Source organism: Scyliorhinus canicula, chromosome 8, assembly GCF_902713615.1.
Source record: "Scyliorhinus canicula chromosome 8, sScyCan1.1, whole genome shotgun sequence".
NCBI lineage: Eukaryota > Metazoa > Chordata > Chondrichthyes > Carcharhiniformes > Scyliorhinidae > Scyliorhinus > Scyliorhinus canicula.
Genome location: NC_052153.1, coordinates 122,384,943 through 122,404,788, shown reverse-complemented (window position 1 = coordinate 122,404,788; position 19,846 = coordinate 122,384,943). Strand labels below are relative to the sequence as shown.

The window sequence follows — 19,846 nt, the reverse complement described above, 5'->3', positions numbered from 1 at the left end:
TCAACAACATCCAGGAAAAAGCAACCTGATTGACTTTTGTCCCTTCCACAAACATTCAAACCCCCACCACCAACAAACAATAGCCTGTGTACCATCTACAAGATGCACTGCAATTAGTCGCCAAGGTTCCTTAGACAGTATCTTCCAAACTCATGACCACTACCATCTAGAAGGACAAGAGCAGCAGATACCTGGGAACATCACCGCCTGGAGGTACCTCACTCTCCACCCTGACTTGGAAATATATCGCCGTTCCTTCACTGTGTCTGGGGCAAAATCCTGGAACTCTTCCCTAATAGCACTGTGTGTGTACCTACACCTCCGGGACAGCTGTGGTTCAAGAAGGCAGCTCACCACCTTCTGAAGGGCGACTAGGGATGGGCAATAAATGCTAGCCTAACCAGTGACACCTACATCCCTTAAATGGATTTTAAAATAATAATATTATAGCAAAGCTCTTTGCTAGGGTTCACAGATCTGCCTTACAAACTGGGATGTGATAAATTGACATCCACAAAATTGGTGTCTGCAGGAGCGATGAAATGGGGGGAAAATTTAAGTTTAAAAAAAAAAATCTAGTAGCAATGATCTGGCATAAAGCAGTTGGCCACCATAGTGAATATATTGAACATTTAGGTCAGTATACGTTAAATAAAATCACACTATTCATAAACTTGAGGCAAAAGTTGAAAGGTGCTGTTGTATCAGAAGACTGCCAATAGCCCACTTATTAAATGTGTCCAAATGATCAACAGATTAGAATCGTTGGCATTGCGACTTGGAAATGTAAGTGCTTAAAGCGAGAGGCTGGAATCTTTCCTGCATTGTCAGTGACAAAGTGATCCGTCCTGATGAGTGAAAGACAAAAAGCTTTGACAGCATGTCTTTTTTTCAGCAATACTTTGAGATTTATTGTCGCATTCCATATTGCTGACAAATTAAAAATCAAATTAACAGGTCTTTTGGTGAATTCCAGGTTATTTGGTAAGTGTATATACATTTAAGCCCCTTTCAAAACCAGCCATACATGGAAGCCATAAATCTGACATGAATGTCTTTTGATGGATGTAAGAAATTGTCATATTTTATATTTTTTGCAGTAATATTATTAAAACCTGAATTCAGATGCATACAGTATGACTGCTAGACCAGTGATTAAGGTGTTGTTAAAATTAGATAATCATTGATTTGCAGGAGACGTGTCGGCTAATAGATCTTGAGAACCATTTACATGGGATATTGTGTTTGGTCCTGGGTAAACAAGTCAAGGGACATTTTGTAAAAGAGACAAAAGAATGCCTTGTGCTTTGGGTACAGATTATGTAATTAATGGGAGGAGCCAGGTCTGTTTGAAGAGTCAGTAGGTCCTGGGTGTTTCGTTTTGTCCTGAAATGTTCTTTCTCCAAAGATTCTGCACAGAGCAAAGCAAGCAAAACCCTGGTTGTTACCTTTTTTCATCAGTGGTATTTAATATATATTGGTTCGCCCAATTTGAATTTCGTGGCAGTTTAGGAAGTAGGTTAAGGTTTCTTCTTTTACTTAGCTGTTAACTGTAAAGCTATTTCTTTGTTGCTGGTGTGGTTAATTCTGTGATTAAATTAAAGTTTTTTTAAGACATACCTATTGGTCAGTATTATCACTCAGTTTTATAAATTGAAAATAGTTGTGTTCTCGTTCGGGATCCTAACAGTCTCCATCAAAATATTTGATTTTTATGGATAGGCCTTAAATGAGTTTGATTAATCAACTTGCATCTCAAGCTACTATCTAGTGCCTTAGTCTGTTGTTACTTGTGTATGAAAATATTTCTATTGCTGGCTTTTCCTGAGGCTTCATTTCCTCACAATTGGAACTTATTAACCTTTTGGGCTTTCCCAGACTTCAACAGCATGGGTCGAAAGTCGGCAGTAATGTGTTGGATGATAATTCTTGCAACCAATGTTGACTTCTTACTGGATTAAGATGTATTTAATGCAGCCTTACTGTCATGCTCGCCCAGGTAGTCACTGGGCCATAACTTCTTTGGAGTGGCAAACAGTGTCAGATTGCCACTTCGTACCGACTTAACTATGCCAAAATTCTTCAGTGCTTGTCTCGCCCGACCTTTCTGCCTCAGGCCAGGTGAGATTCAGGCAGCGCAGCTTTCACCGAGTCCATGCACCAAAGTGTAAAAGAAGCAGAACAAAGGCTGACGTGCTCCCTTTTTTATGGCTGGGGAGAAGGTAAATGTCTAAGCGGTAATTGGAAAGGATGTGGGGGTGGGGTCAGACATTGGGGGTGGGTCAGACGTCGGAGGGGGAGTGGGGATGGCTGGATGTCCGGAGTGGGGGCACATCAGGGAGTCTTATTGATACGCTACATATATTTTCTTTTGAAGTACTCCACAATTCCTTTGCAATAATTTGAACCTGGTATAGTAATGGGCATTGCTGAGTAATAACAAATATGTGCCGTGGAAAGGTACTATGAGTTCTTTCTTGTGATTCCTCCTGTTACTTCACACTCTAAACTATGCTGTTGAATAAGTATTACTTGCAGCAATATCAAACCTTTTATATGATTGCAGTTATAGATTAAGAACGTTATAAGCAGTGCTCTCCTGCAGAAAGAAAACAAGAGAAAGATTCAAGGAAAAAATATTTACTGTTCTGTATTTCTGTTTGGTCAAAGATTACTGATAAAGCAATTTATATTATATACAGATTGTGTTATTTCCTAAGAGGGATTGCATTGTAGCCATTAATCTTTCAATGTAGGTATTATTATGCATTCACTGTGTTGAATAGGCTGATTACCATGGTTGAACTGTCCATTTCTAATCTCTATTATCAGAATGAGATATAGGTTGTTTACTGATTTTCCCAGTCTGATAAATGGTGCATTTTAAAATTCGTTTTAAGAATAACGTTGTGCCTCTAAAAATAATTGTTGCTATCTTTTTGCTCTCTTGCCTGTCTTTAGTAGCTTATTACCCTTTTTCAGATCTGATGAATTCGTTTTCTCACTACCTCTGCTTTATTTTCTCTGTTCCCTTGCAATCTCTATGCAGGTAATTTTTATGCACTAATTTCCAAGCTCCTGGGCGAACGAGAAGATGTGGTTCATGTGCATAAGTACAACCCTTCGCATAAGGCAGAATCAGACCTAGTTGCTGCAATTGCTAATGTGGTGCAAAAAAAGGACCTGACCTCTGGTCCAAAGGAGTTCTTGGAACTAGATGAACAGTCTGACCCTGTCCTAGTAAGAGACAGAGTTCACAAATTCCACAGGATAGAATCCACTATAAGGCCTATTGGCAATAGATTGTCAAGTCTGCAGCCTCAACTTGGGGTGAACAGCAGAGAAACTGACTATAATGGAGGTGGGTCAGACTCTATGTGAAACTGTGGCAAAGTAATCCTGGATTTACTCAATATCAAAATCTGAAGGGATTTACAAGTTTATTTAGAAAAATAAAAGTTGGCATTTTTGATATCAATACTGAGCATTAAAGGATTAAACTATAATTATTGAATAAATATAAATAATGGTGTGCCAGGTATTATAATGCTTGTGCAGCACTACTTCACAACAAAAAAAATTGTAACTAACTTAAAACAAGTTAGGTAGATTTGCCATTCTAAGTTTTGCTAGTTTTCTGAAATATTTAACAATTACTCTAAATTGTATTGCCTACGATACATGGTGATTTAACAATTCTGAGAGTTTTATATGCACAAAGCAGTATGTAGGAAAAAAGCTACCTTTTAGAGCTGTCTAAATCGATAATATAGTCACTGAATTTGCATAAATATGTAGACTACACAGCTATTGGCATATTGACTTATTCCCTTCAGGTTTCTATGGAAACTAGCTTAATAGTGTCAGAGTTTGTGATGTGTTGTGGTTCTTGCAGTATTGATTATATTGTATTGTCTGCTAATAAGCTACTGGCTGTTATAGCATGTAAAACCATTCTGTACACATACCAATGAAGTGAAACTCTGCAGAATGCTGTTTTCTTGCATGGCATTGTTGGATTTGACTTCTTGCAATTTTGCCCAGAAGATTCATTCACATTTGTTGAATTGATATTTTATTGTACGATAAAATCAAATTTATATCATTTAAATGTCAGGTTCTGTCTAAATATTGTATAACCTTTGATCAAGATGCTTTCAAAAGATTTACCCTTACTTTGCAAACTTGACTAAGCTGTTATTTTATGTGAAAAGCATTGAAAGTTGATCAGTGCTTAAACAGGAAATAAACTGTTCAAAACAGCTGCTGCCAAAGTAACTTCAGTGATACAAGGTATAGATGTACACTAATGTGTTTTTTGCTCACTCATAATAGAAATACAGGGGCTAATGGACTAATAGAAACATATTAACTGCTCACAGGCTCAACCAGGAAACGTGGAATGAGGGTAACCAAGGAAGTTAAAATTATCTTTAAAAGACATTGATTGGAAATTACGGCAACACTTAAATGACGGTTGTATCTTAATTCAAGCATTTTTGCGAATTGTACAGGTGCTGCTCATTCGTTATGATAGTGTAGTCCAATGTTTAGGTCTGTTATAAAATGGCTGAATAAACAGAATATTGTCATGTTAGGATTTTGGTTCACTGCTACCATAATTTGCAATTATGCTACAGTACTATGCAAACCAGCAATAAGCCACTAAGTCTTGCAATTTGAGTCAACCCTGCTGTTATCCTAATGGAATATTTCATGAGCATGTTAAACATCTTGGAGACAGCTAACCATACAATATAACACTCCAAAATCTGCAGTAATTCATCTAAAAATTGCTGTTACGTTTTTTGAATTACAGCCAGGGTTCTCCTCCAATTATTGAAGGTCAAAGTTTTTAGATTCAACTCAGGTCTGAGATTATTTTCTGCTGTCTCCTGGTGCAAGAATTGGCTAGATATTAGGTTTGATGTTGGACGTGCCAGATCTGGTCTTCCACAACAACTCCCCAGCAATTCCCCTAGCCTGCCTTTTTGGTCTGTTGCCATCAGGCTTGGCGTATTTACTGTGGCCCATATAAATAGAGATGATGGGGAAGAGCAAACATCTTTCTGGGGATTCTTTGGCATTCTCTTTTTCTGCTCCTCCTTCCCCCCCCCCAAAACACCTCTACTCCAGACTTTATGGTATCCAATGCACCCTTTGTGGCTCAGGCATGTGACCAGAATATTAAAATTAGGTGACTGTTTCCGGCCATTGGACGCTTCAAAATAGTGCCAGAGGTGATGGATGAGTATACCTTCAGGTTTCTGTTGGAATGTTGGCTCTGTTTTGTTTTTGCATTTTGTTTTCATCCCGGATTATTCCATTGCTTTTATATGACGCCATGTAGTTGGAGAATAGTGTGGCTATGATTCGCAAATCAATGGGTTGAGTGGGTTGCACAATATTGATAATGAGTCAAATTGTCTGGTCTCTTAGATCATTGGAGACTGAAATATGACTGAAGATGTACTTCTGGACCCTGTGAACGTCCCACCTGCCGCCCCCCCCCCCCCCCCCCCCCCCCCCCCCCCCCCCCCTCCGACCCAGCCCGACCCGACGACTACCCCTCACCCAACCAGCCTACTCCTCATCCGACCTGACTACCTTCCCACCCAACCCAATTACCATCACACCCATTCACCCATTTACTAACATTCATTCACTAACATTGTGACTAGAGCTTTAAACTTACCTTATGGTGGCAAGGTGCCATAAAAAGATGACATATCCTGTCTTTCCTAGACTCTACTCTGTTCCAATGGAGTTCCCCAATGGCCTCTGCACTGCATATTTCTGTGAAAGCTGTGCTTTGAAGGCACTGGAAGAAATATGTATCAACATCAAGTTGGAGGAATTTACAAGAAATGTGGCAATCTGATGATCATTGCTGCTGCTCAGAAGATGCAGGGCAATATCAATTTATGGGAATAATTGAGGGAAAGCCCCTATAATAGCTTTATTCTCCATTTAGTGATGAACTGCATCTGTTAACTACCTCGGTTATCGATTAAAAGTTTGGGTACATATAATTGTAGAAAGCCAACTCGAGTGCCCCTTTTTCCAGCAATATTCACACTCTGCCACTTGTGTGATATCTTATTGTTTCCATCATAAGAACGATACCGAAAATAAAATATTTAGCAAATAACATCTGTGACCGTTCTTGGTCCTCTCGCCCCTGACATCTTATGAGGCAAAAGGGATAGAGGAGCTTAAAACAATAATTGGAGAAAAAATACTGGGAATACTAATGGGACTTAGAGCTGACAAGTTCCCTGGACCTGCATCTTAGAGTCTTTGAAGTGATTGTGGAGATAGTGGATGCATTGGTTGTAATGTTCCAAAATTCCAGACATTATGGAAATGTTCAGCAGATTGGAAAACTGCAGCTGTAACACCTTTTCAAGAAAGGAGAGAGAAAGAAAGCACAAAACTATAGGCCATTTAGCTGAACGTCTGTCAATGGGAAGATGCTAGAATCCATTTTCAAGAAGGTAGTAGCAGGGCATTTTGAAAATCTGATACATTCAAGCAGAGTAAACATAGTTTTGTGAATACAGGCGGTTAAAATTAATGTGCTGCCATGATTCCTGTTTATTTTTCAATGCCTGCTGATTTTCCTGCCAAAGGCATTTTTTGGAGAGATTGAAGGGATGATTACCTCGTTCATGTGGGATGGGAAGGTGGCCAGAATTAAAAAGGTATTACTACAGAGAGGAAGGAAGGCAGGGGTTTGGGACTTCCGAACCCGATGTATTATTACTGGGCGGCGAATGTGGAGAAGTAACTGAGCTGGGTCAGTGGGGTTGACTCCCAATGGGTCCGAATGGAGGAGAGTTTGGATCGGGAATCGGGATTGAAGGCATTAGCGACAACGCCGCTCCGACGGCCCCGGGGAGATACTTAGGGAGTCCGGTAGTAATAGCTTTATTGAGAATTTGGAGACAGTTTCGACAGCACTTCGGGTTGGGGCAGGGTCAAGGGAAATGCCAATTCGGGGGAACTATATATTTGAGTCAGGGAAGTGGGATGGAAATTTTTGGAGATGGGAGGAGAAAGGCATTAGGACACTAAAAGATTTGCTTCTTGGGGGTCGTTTTGCAGGATTGAAGGAGCTGGGAGTGAAGTATGGGCTGGAGCAGGGGGAAATATTTAGACACATGCAGGTTTGAGACTTTGCCAGAAAAGAGATACCGAGCTTCCCAGTAGAACCGGCTTCCACATTGCTGGAGGAGGTGCTGACGACAGGGGGACTGGAGAAGGGGGTAGTATCGGCGGTTTATGGGGCTATTTTGAAGGAGGGGAAGGCACCGCTAGAAGGGATCACGGCAAAGTGGGAGAAAGAGTTGGGAGAGGGTATGGAGGAGGGGTTCTGGTGTGAGGTTTCTCCGGAGGGTGAACGCCTCCACCTCGTGTGCAAGGTTGGGGCTGATACAGCTGAAGGTGGTGTATAGGGCGCATCTTACAAGGGTGAGGATGAGCTGGCTCTTTGAGGGGGTAGAAGATGTGTGTGAACGTTGTGGGGGAGGCCCGCAAACCACGTTCATATCTTTTGGTCCTGTCCAAAGCTGGATTATTGGTGGAAGGAGGTGTTTAGGGTAATCTCTAAAGTGGTACACTTGAAACTGGACCCGGGCGTTCGGGAGGGCATATTCAGGGTGTCGGACCAGCCCGGGTTGGAAACGGGCGCGGAGGCAGTGGTTGTAGCCTTCGCCTCGTTGATCGCCCGACGGCGGATCCTGTTAGGGTGGAGATCACGCCCTGGCATGGCGGGGGGGACCTGCTGGAATTCTTAACGCTTGAAAAGGTCAAATTTGAACTGAGGGGAAGGATGGAAGGGTTCTACAATTCATGGGCGTTATTGATGATGCACTTTTGAGAATTGGATCACATTGAACAGTTGGGGGCTGGGAGGGTTGGGGGGAGGGGGACTGTTGGTGTTAATGGTGACCATGGGTGATTCCTGAATGCTTTTTGTCATTTGTTTATGTTAACATGCGGTCCAATATCTGGGGTTTGGTGGGAGGATGGGACCTTTGTTATTGATAGGGGGATTGACATTACATTCGTTACTGATAATTATTTATTGTTGGGTGTAAATTTGGGAGAAAATGTGAAAAAGGAGGGGATTAAAATATATTTTAACAAAAACATAGTTTTGTGAAAAGGGAATCATGTTTGACAAATTTATTAGAGCTCTTTGAGGATGCAACAAACAGGGTGGATAAAGGGACACCAGTATGAAGTGTGTTTGGATTTCTAAAAGACATTCAATAGGTGTCTCATAAAAGGTTACTGCACATGATAAGAGATCATGGTTTTGGGGATAATATATCAGCACAGATAATTGATAGGCCAACTAACAGGAAACCGAATCGGGCTAAATAGACCATTTTCAGAATGGCAAACTGTAACTAGTGGAGTGCCACAAGTTTCTGCGCTGGGGTTTTAAATATTTGCAATCTATATTGAATCTTGGATGAGGGGGCTGACTGTATAGTAGCCAAATTTACTGACAAAGGGAAGATAGACGAAGCAAATAGTGAGGTGCATCCATCGAGCCTGCAAAGAGACACAGATAGGTTAAATGAGTGGGCAAAAAATTAGCAGGTGGAGTCTGCTGTGGGAAAATGTGAGGTTGCTCTCTTTGGATGGAAGAAGAAACAAGCAGAATACTATACATTCTCCCCATGTCTGGGTGGGTTTCCTCTGGGTGCTCCTGTTTTCTCCCACAGTCCAAAGATGTATGGGTTAGGTGAATTGGCCATGATAAATTGCCCCTTAGTGTTCAGGGATGTGCAGATTAAATTGTGGGGTTACAGAGATAGGGTGGGTGGATGAGTGAGTGGACAGGAGTAAAGTTCTAGAACATAGAACAGTACAGCACAGAACAGGCCCTTCGGCCCTCGATGTTGTGCCGAGCAATGATCACCCGACTCAAACCCACGTATCCACCCTATACCCGTAACCCAACAACCCCCCCCCTTAACCTTACTTTTTAGGACACTACGGGCAATTTAGCATGGCCAATCCACCTAACCCGCACATCTTTGGACTCTAGGAGGAAACCGGAGCACCTGGAGGAAACCCACGCACACACGGGGAGGACGTGCAGACTCCACACAGACAGTGACCCAGCCGGTAATCGAACCTGGGACCCTGGAGCTGTGAAGCATTTATGCTAACCACCATGCTACCGTGCTGCCCTTCTCTTTCGAAGGGTTGGTGCAGTCATGATGGGAAGAATGGCTGCCTCCTGCACTGTAGGGATTCTATGAATATTAATTAAATAGAGAGAGACTGCAGAATACTGCAGTACAAAGGAACATGGGTGAGTTTGTACCTAAATCACAAGAAAGTGCAGGTACATGCAGGTATGCAAGTACAATAAGTAATTGGGCTAATGAAATGTTGCCCTTTATTTCAAGGAGGCTGGTGAGTATGGAAGTCTTGCTATAACAGTACAGGGCACTGGTAAGAGCACACCTAGAGTACTATATAGAATTTTGGTCACCTTACTTAAAGAAGAACTTAGATAGGAAATAGTTCAGAGAAGGTTCGCTAGACTGATTACTGCATGGGATACAAGTAACATTTGTGTCACACAAGTGCCAGGCAATTAATATCTCCCAACAAGAGCAAATGAAACCATCTCCCCTTGATGTTCAGTCACGGATACCCCCTCTATCACAGCTTGGGGGTTACTATTGATCAAGACTGAGCTAAATAGCCGTAAAACACTTTGGCTACAAGAGCAACTCAGGCTGGGAATTCTGTGGCGGGTAATTCACCTCCTCGCTCCCCAAAGCCTGTCCACCGCCTACAAGGCACAAATCAGGATTGTTATGTTATACTCTCCATTTGCCTGGGTGAGTGCAGCTCCAACAATACTCTATACCATCCAGGAGAAATCAGCTCACTTCATTAGCACCCGACCCACCACATTCAACATTCCCTCCTCTCCCCACTGATGTAAAGTAGCAGCAGTGTTTACCATCGACAAAATGCACTGCAGCAACTTCCCAAGGCTCCTTTGATGGTACTTCCCAAACTGGCGACCTCTACCACCTTTAAGGACAAGAGCAGCAGATGTATGGGAATACCACCCCCTGTAATTTCCCATCCAAAAAAACAAAATTCGACAATTCTTTGTAGAACCCTCTGGCTAAGATTATGTAACCCAACATAGATCAGGCTGAACTGGAGATCTTACTGATGTGTATGACCCAGGCTGCAGTTCTGATCCATCATTACAGAATGGGGAAAGTAATCATTTTCAAAAGATAAATTTCAAATATCCAGCCTGCCAAATTAAAATTAAAGATTATTCAAATTCTTTATGCAAAACAATTTAGTATTGGATATTGCCTTAGATTTATTCTTTATAATAAACTGTATGCTAACCTTCTGGTCGGTCACTTATAGGATCTACTAAAAATACAGCTGCAAACTTCCACACATTAGGCTAGTTCTAGTGACTATAGTAGAGGTGCCATTACCTCTAGACAGTGACACTGAAAAAGCTGCTCATAATGTTGAACTGAGTCTGTTAGGTTTTGATAATGTGTGATGCAATGCTTTATCGATCAGTTGGTCCTGTAGGAGTATGTTGTGTAATTTTATATTCAGTATGAATAGAGGACAGGTTAACCTTCTGAAGCCTTACGTTAACCTCTCAATTGAAATCATTTCATGGTTCAAATACAAAATCCTGCCAGAAGTACTACACATAACTGAGCAATTATCATGGGATATGCCCAGAGCACTTGGCCTGGACCCAATATGTCCAAGTTATTTTCTCAACAAAAAGTATTTAACATGAAAACCTGAGGCATTGTGCATTGTAGAAATGAAGCTGAGTGTTTTGCTAGATGCTCTCACTAAGCAGAAGACAATTTTATACACAAATTCAGTTTCGGCAGTTCTCTAAGCATTATCAAGACCAAAATAAATTATTGAATGAAATTTCTTGCAAAAGTTTACAAAATGATTCACTGGTCAGATATCTTTGTGCTTTGTAAGTCGTGTATCTGTTCGCTCAGCTTCACTTATGGTAAAGAGCAGTGTTTTCAGCAACTGCCATCATGTTTGCTGCCTCTCTCCATGAGCCCTACTAAAAAGATATCTGATAAATAGCAATTGATAATCCTCCCAGGGCAAGGGTGGAACATTTATTTTGAGGTATAAGTATCAAGTTGTGACCAGTCGGTACAGATTCTGGTGGTGGGTTTCAAGATTATTTCTTTTACATGGTACCATTCAGTGTGAGCCGTGGGTGCCTGCCAACCCCAACATGCTGAAAGGCTAGTTCTGGCACCTCCTCTCGCTTTACAAAGGATAGTCACCTTTGTCACATTTTGCACCCTTCATTGGTTGTCAGGCTTCTGATATCCGCCCCCAGCTGTGCAGACAGCTGCCACGGTTATTAAAATGAAGGAACTTCCTCCTGACTCTGCATTCACTGGCCATTCCCAATCAGTGCATTCTGGCATTTAGGTTCAGATGTCGCCCTAAGGTATTTCTGAAGGCATTGAAAAATCGTGACTATGAAGTTAACTTCAAACAGCATTTTAATCAGGTATATTTTAGGATTTGGCGGCTATCATTAATTTTTACTGATTTCACTTTTGACAAATGTCAGGCAGCCACCAGCAGATTACAAAACTATCAATAGACTTTGTAATTCAGCCATTTTGTATCTTGTATATTGAACTAATGCTGCTCAGTTTGAATTACTGAAGGAATTAACAAACTGACAGATTATTTTAAGTACTGCATTACAGAAATTCACCATTGTTCCCAGTATTTTTTTAAAATGTTTTTCATGTGTGATAATGGAATGCACACAATTGTTTCTCTATGCCAAAAATAAATACTGACACATTAATTTTATGTTTAAAAAAAAATAAGGCAGCTCATATTAATTGCTATTTTTTTTCTTCCCAATTTGTAGTCTTGCACTTGGAAGAAGCAACTGAGTGGCCTGGAGAAAAACTGAAGCTGGGCCAAGTTTCTGGAGTTGCACTGGATTCCAAAAATAACCTAGTCATTTTTCACAGAGGAAACCATGTGTGGGATGAGAAGTACGTAAGTCGACTGTGAACAGATACTTGTAGTTTAATGTTTTGGTGTGCAGACATTTCTCTTACCTACTGTAAGAGCAGTCCAGTGCTCGAGATATGAATAAAAATGCATTCTACAGAGTGTTGCAATCTTAATACAAGCTTATTGTTTTAATGGATTCATACAGTACAAAAGGAGGCCATTCAGTCCATTGCACTAGTGCTGGCTCTTTGAAAGATCTATCCAAATAGTCCCACTGGACTGCTGTTTTCCTATAATTCTGCATATTTTGCCTTTTCAAAGTAAAAATCCAATTTTCATTTATTTCTGAACTTCATCCTTTCTGACAGTGCATTTTAGATCATAACTAGCTGCAGGAAAAAATAATTACGTCCTATCCCCTCTGATTCTTTTGCCAGTTTACTTACATTCTTCCTGCCAGTGGATGAGAAGTTTCTTCTTATTTACTCTATCAAAACATAATGGAATGCCCTTATTAAATTCCTCTGCTGTATGGAAGACAGTCCCAGCTTATCTATCTTGATCACTGAATATGTTGTCATTTTGTTGGATAGGGCTTTGGTTAAAACGTGGAGAATAAGGTTTTTAGTATTCATCATATTTAGGAGAATCACAATCAAGTTCTTTACACTCACATTCCTGACCTGATTGGTCATTCACCTGGTCCCTGCTTATCACCTCTGATTTTACAAAATGTCTACTCTGTATCTAACTTGATAGACCCTCACCAGTTGTAATTTCTCTCGGGCTGTGCTTGAATGTTAATCTAGTGTTACAGAAATGAGATGAAGCAAACCTGAACATTTTCTCACTGTCAGCAGAGATGTTTTAATTATTTTAATTGGCTGTGGCTTGTTTCCTTCAAAGCTTCTGTTTGTTAGGTCAACTTTTAAAGTGACGGGGGCAGCAGGGTGGTGCACTGCTACCTCACGGCACTGAGGACCTGGTTTTGATCCTGGCCCCAGGTCACTGGCCATGTGGAGTTTACACATTCTCCCCATGTCTGCGTGGGTCTAACCCCCACACCCAAAGATGTGCAGGGTAGTTGGATTGGCCACGTGAAATTTCCCTTTAATTGGAAACATCTAAAAAAAATAATTAAAGTGACTTGTAGCAAACTCTCTTTAGGGTTAAATTAGAAGTCAAATTTATTCATACATTCAAACCTGAGGAATGGTCACACTTCATGTACATACACAAGCACACGAGAAGAAGATAGGAGTAGGAGCTTTCATAGCAATTAATAAAAGAGAAAGATACCATTAGTTCACATGATTGCCAGAGTCTAGAAAGGCAGAGTCCCAAAAAGCAGAGTCCCATGAGGGTTTCTTCATAAAGAGTTATAGTTCAGGCTGGTTCAGTCAACTGAAGTACGCATTGCAGAATTCTTTGAAAGTTGATGATGATCCAGCAAGATGAGGTTGGTATATAGAGACTTGGTTTGCTTGGCAGGAAATGGCAAGAATCTCCTCGAGAAGTGGACTTTGAGGAGGAGGCTTAGAGTTGATGCAGGCTGAATTTCCCAAAGGCCAGAAACCTAGGTCATCAAGAACAAGAGAAAAACAGCAAGGAGAAAAAGAGAAGTGATAGGCAGAGAAATTAAGGGCCTGTGTCAGATAATGACACTGTAAAAAAAAAAGTCAGGGCAGTACAAGGAACGTTAAAAGGACTAGCCTTGAGGCTTTGTACCTGAACGCAGGAGCATTCGAAATAAAATTGATGAATCGGTTGCCAGATAGATGTGAAGGGGTATGATATAGTTGGGATTACAGTGACATGGCTCCAAGGTGACCAAGGATGGGAATAAAACATTGAGGGTTATTCAGTTTTTAGGAAGGACAGACAGAAAGGAAACAATGGTGGAGTTGCATTGTTGATTAAAGAAGATATTGGTCCAATATTGAGAAAATATATTAGCACAGATGATATGGAATCTGTGTTGGTTGAGTTAAGAAATACCATGGGGTAGAAAACATTTGTAGAGGTGGTGTACAGACCACCAAACTGCAGTGGTAATGTTGTGAAAAACAGACAGGAAATCAGAGATGCATGTGATAAAGGTACATCTGTATTATGGGTGAATTTAATCTGCCTTTACATTGGGTAAATCAAATTAATCACAGCAGGGGAGGTGGTGGCATAGTGGTATTGTCACTGGACTAGTAAACAAGAGACCCAGAGTAGTGCCTTGGGGACCCAGGTTCAAATCCTGCTGCTGCAGATGTTGAAATCTGAATTCAATAAAAATCTGGAATTAAAAATCTAATGATGACCATGAAACCATTGTCGATTGTTGTAAAAACCCATCTGGGTCACTAATGACCTTTAGCGAAGGAAATCTGCCATCCTTACCTGGTATGGCCTACCTGTGCCTCCATACCCACAGCAATGGGGTTGGCTTTTAACTGCCCCCTCAAGGGCAATTATGGATGGGCAATAAATGCTGATCACGCCTGCGAGGCTCACGTCCCATAAACAAATTTTTAAAAAGAGGAGGAATTTCTGGAGTGTATACAGGATGGTTTTCTAGGCCAATATGTTGAGGAACCAACAAGGGAACAGGCCATCTTGGACTGAGTGTTGTGCAATGAGAAAGGATCAGCTAGCAACCTAATTGTGATAGAACCCTTGGGGATGAGTGACCATAATATGATAGAATTCTTTATCAAGGTAGATAGTGAGGTCGTTGATTCTGAGACCTGTGCCCTGAACCTCAAGAAAGGTAACTATGATGGTATGAGGCAGGAGCTGGTAATGATGCACTGGGAAACATTATTGAAAGGAAGGATAGTGGACAGGCAATGGCAGGCATTCGAGGAATGAATAGGTGAACTCCAAAAGTTATTTATTCCTATTTGATACAAAAGTAGAAAGGGAACTGTAACCAAACCATGGCTTACAAGAAGATTAGAGATAGGATTAGATTCAAAGAAGAGGCATACAAATTAGCAAGAAAAAGCAATAGACTTGAGGATTGGGAACAGTTTAAAGTTCAGCAAAGGCAGAGCAAGGGATTGATTGAGAAGGGGAAAATACAATATGAATGTAAGCTAGCGGGGAACATAAAAACTGACTGCAAATGAAAAGAGAAAAAGATTAATAAAAACAAATATAGGCCTCTTACAGTGAGAAACAGAGGAATTCATAACTGAGATCAAAGAAATGGCCGAGGAACTAAATTTGTACTTTGCTTCTGTCTTCACAAAGGAAGACATGAATAATGTATCGGAAGTTCTGAGAAACACCAGTTTCAGTGATGAGCTGAAGGAAATTGTTATTAGTAAATAAATGGTTTAGGGGTAAATTAATGGGATTTAAGATGGATAAATTTCCAGGACCAGATAATCTTCATCACAGAGTCCTTAAAAAAAGTGGTCCTAGAAATAGTAGATCCATTGGTTATCATTTTCCAAAGTTCTACGGACTCTTGAATGGTTCCTATAGATTGGAGGGTAGCCAATATAATCCTGCTATTCAAAAAGGGAGGTGGAGAGAAAACAGGGAACTATAGACCAGTGAGCCTAACGTGAGTGGTAGAGAAGTTACTAGATCCATTATCAAGGATTTCATAGCACAGCATTTGGAAAGCAGTGGTATAATCAGACAAGGTCAGTATGGATTTACGAAAGGGAATCATGCTTGACAAATCTACTAGATTTCTTTGAAAACGTAACTAGTCAAGTTGATCAGGGAGAACCGGTGGATGTGGCTTATTTAGAGTTTCAGAAGGATTTTGACATGGTCTCACATAGGTTACTATGTTAAAATGCATAGGATTGCCGGTTGCGTCTTGAGATGGAAAGAAAGCTGTTTAGCAAACAGAAAGCAAAACGTTGGAATAAATGTATCTTTTTCCGATTGGCAGGCAGTGACTATTGGGTACTGTGGGGATTTGAGCTAGGACCCCAACTGTTCACATTATATATTAATGATTTGGACAAGGGAACTAAATGTATTATCTCCAAATTTGCAGATGATATAAAGTTTGATGGGAGGGTGAGCTGTGCGAAGGATGCAGAGGATTTGGATAGGCTGAGTGAGTGGGCATATGCATGGAAGACGCAATATAATGTGGGTAAATGTGAGATTATCTGCTCCGGTAGCAAAATTAGGGAGTTAATGCATTACAGTGATATGGTGTGGGGGTGTGGGCCTAGGCAAGGTTCAGACTCGATGGGTCAAATGGCCTCCTGCACCCTAGTGATTCTATAACTCTATAATTATCTTTAGCAAGAATGGATGATGAATTTTCTGGATAAAAGAGATACGGTGGCTTCATTTCAGGTTGTGGTATGCTGTCTTCAACTTTCCTAGTCCTGTGAACAGGTGTAGAAATTTAGTTCTGAGGTTTTTAGGCTGATCTTGGCTTTCTGTTTCCCCTACTCTGCCGATCAGTTGGAAATCAGTGCAAGCTTTCCTGCTAAAGAGTGAAGAACCCTGGTTCAGGATCACAAAGAAGGTTTCTTCTCTCTATACTGAAGATATGCACTCAATTATCCTATGACCCCTTATACTACAGTACCACAGTGGTCAGGGGTGGTGATTTATTTTGAATTAATACGGGATGTGCATATCGTTGGCTAGGCCAGCATTTATTGCCCATCCCTAATTGCCCTTGAGAAGGTGGTGACGAGCTGGCTTCTTGAACTGCTGCAGTGCTGAGGTGTAGGTACATCCACAGCACTGTTGGTAAGGGAGTTCATAGAATCACAGAATTTAAAGTGCAGAAAGAAGCCATTCGGCCCATTGAGTCTGGAAAGAGCACCATCCCAATAACCCCACCAAACCTTTTTGATGCTAAGGGACAATTTAGTATGGCCAATCCACCTAACCCGCACATCTTTGAACTGTGGGAGGAAACCAGAGCACCCGGAGGAAACCCACGCATACACAAGAGAAAGTGCAAACTCCACACAGACAGTCACCCAAGACTGGAATTGAACCCGGTTCCCTGGAGCTGTGAGGCAGCAGTGCTAACCAGTGTGCCACTGTGCCGCCCCAGTTGTAGGTTTTTGAATTAAATGTAGGTCCAATCCCAGCCCTGGGTCACTGTCCGTGTGGAGTTTGCACATTTTCCCCATGTTTACATGGGTTTCGCCCCCACGACCCACAGATGCGCAGGGTAGGTGAATTGGCCACGCTAAACTGCCCCTTAATTGGAAAAATGAATTGCGGTCACTAAATTTATTTTTTAAAATAACTAAACTGAGCAGTACAGCCAGCAGCACTCCCTCACCTCCACTTGCCCCCATAACTAAGATGAGCAAATGTGGAGGCTGCGAGAGCGATGTGGAGGCTGCGAGAGCGATGGGGAAGGCTGCGAGAGCAATGGAAGTTTGCGAGAATCAACAGCACCAGCCACCTCCCCCCATCACCTCCTGATCCGACTTTCACTTCCCACCACCAGCACAACCTCTGACCCAACCCAGTTGTCACTCCAATCATGACTATCCCCAACCTGACTACCTGGTTCTATCCATTCCCTTCACCCATCCGTTCACTGACACACCCATCGTTCGCTCTCGCAGGCCCCCATCGCTCTCGCAGGCCCCCATCGCTCTCGCAGGCCCCCATCGCTCTCGCAGGCCCCCATCGCTCTCGCAGGCCCCCATCGCTCTCCCACGCCCCCATCGCTCTCGCAGGCCCCCATCGCTCTCCCACGCCCCCATCGCTCTCGCAGCCCCCCCCCCCCCCATCGCTCTCGCAGGCCCCCATCGCTCTCGCAGGCCCCCATTGCTCTCCCACGCCCCCATCGCTCTCGCAGGCCCCCATCGCTCTCGCAGGCCCCCATCGCTCTCCCACGCCCCCGTCGCTCTCGCAGCCCCCCCATCGCTCTCGCAGGCCCCCATCGCTCTCGCAGGCCCCCATCGCTCTCGCAAGCCCCCATCGCTCTCGCAGGCCCCCATCGTTCTCGCAGGCCCCCATCGTTCTCGCAGGCCCCCATCGCTCTCGCAGGCCCCCATCGCTCTCGCAGCCCCCCCATCGCTTTCGCAGGCCCCCCATCGCTCTCGCAGGCCCCCCATCGCTCTCGCAGGCCCCCCATCGCTCTCGCAGGCCCCCCATCGCTCTCGCAGGCCCCCCATCGCTCTCGCAGGCCCCCATCGCTCTCCCACGCCCCCATCGCTCTCGCAGCCCCCCATCGCTCTCGCAGGCCCCCCATCGCTCTCCCACGCCCTCGCTCTCCCACGCCCTCGCTCTCCCACGCCCTCGCTCTCCCACGCCCTCGCTCTCGCAGCCCCCCCATCGCTCTCGCAGCCCCCCATCCCTCTCCCACGCCCCCATCGCTCTCGCAGGCCCCCCATCGCTCTCGCAGGCCCCCCATCGCTCTCGCAGGCCCCCCATCGCTCTCGCAGGCCCCCATCGCTCTCCCACGCCCCCATCGCTCTCGCAGGCCCCCCATCACTCTCGCAGGCCCCCATCGCTCTCCCACGCCCCCATCGCTCTCGCAGCCCCCCATCGCTCTCGCAGGCCCCCCATCGCTCTCCCACGCCCCCATCGCTCTCCCACGCCCCCATCGCTCTCGCAGGCCCCCATCGCTCTCCCACGCCCCCATCGCTCTCGCAGCCCCCCCATCGCTCTCGCAGCCCCCCATCCCTCTCCCACGCCCCCATCGCTCTCGCAGGCCCCCCATCGCTCTCGCAGGCCCCCCATCGCTCTCGCAGGCCCCCCATCGCTCTCGCAGGCCCCCATCGCTCTCCCACGCCCCCATCGCTCTCGCAGGCCCCCCATCGCTCTCGCAGGCCCCCATCGCTCTCGCAGGCCCCCCATCGCTCTCGCAGGCCCCCCATCGCTCTCGCAGGCCCCCCATCGCTCTCGCAGGCCCCCCATCGCTCTCGCAGGCCCCCCATCGCTCTCGCAGGCCCCCCATCGCTCTCGCAGGCCCCCCATCGCTCTCGCAGGCCCCCATCGCTCTCGCAGCCCCCCTATCGCTCTCGCAGCCTCCCCATCGCTCTCGCAGCCCCGCATCGCGCTCGCAGCCCCGCATCGCTCTCGCAGCCCCCCATCGCTCTCGCAGGCCCCCATCGCTCTCCCACGCCCCCATCGCTCTCGCAGCCCCCCCATCGCTCTCCCACGCCCCCCATCGCTCTCGCAGCCCCCCCATCGCTCTCGCAGCCCCCCATCGCTCTCGCAGGCCCCCATCGCTCTCCCACGCCCCCATCGCTCTCGCAGCCCCCCCATCGCTCTCCCACGCCCCCCATCGCTCTCGCAGCCCCCCCACCGCTCTCGCAGGCCCCCATCGCTCTCGCAGGCCCCCCATCGCTCTCGCAGGCCCCCATCCCTCTCGCAGGCCCCCCATCGCTCTCGCAGGCCCCCCATCGCTCTCGCAGGCCCCCATCCCTCTCGCAGGCCCCCCATCGCTCTCGCAGGCCCCCCATCGCTCTCGCAGCCCCCCCATCGCTCTCGCAGCCCCGCATCGCGCTCGCAGCTCCGCATCGCTCTCGCAGCCCCCCATCGCTCTCGCAGGCCCCCATCGCTCTCCCACGCCCCCATCGCTCTCGCAGCCCCCCCATCGCTCTCGCAGCCCCCCCATCGCTCTCCCACGCCCCCCATCGCTCTCGCAGCCCCCCCATCGCTCTCGCAGGCCCCCATCGCTCTCGCAGGCCCCCCATCGCTCTCGCAGGCCCCCATCACTCTCGCAGGCCCCCATCGCTCTCGCAGGCCCCCATCGCTCTCGCAGCCCCCCCCATCGCTCTCGCAGGCCCCCATCGCTCTCGCAGCCCCCCATCGCTCTCGCAGGCCCCCATCGCTCTCGCAGCCC

The 19,846-nt window shown here is 45.1% G+C and overlaps 1 protein-coding gene across 6 annotated transcripts in view; it reads left to right on the top strand.

Annotated features, from left to right (window-relative positions):
* pam (peptidylglycine alpha-amidating monooxygenase) overlaps window positions 1-19,846 on the top strand; it is a 351,236-nt gene that overhangs the window by 293,269 nt on the left and 38,121 nt on the right. For 5 of the 6 annotated variants that reach the window (XM_038805182.1, XM_038805179.1, XM_038805183.1 and 2 more), the window contains 2 exons: window positions 3,050-3,361; window positions 11,957-12,086. In XM_038805182.1, the coding sequence (XP_038661110.1) occupies window positions 3,050-3,361; window positions 11,957-12,086 (442 nt within the window). The remainder of the gene's footprint in view (window positions 1-3,049; window positions 3,362-11,956; window positions 12,087-19,846) is intronic. The other variant, XM_038805184.1, reaches the window with a different exon arrangement.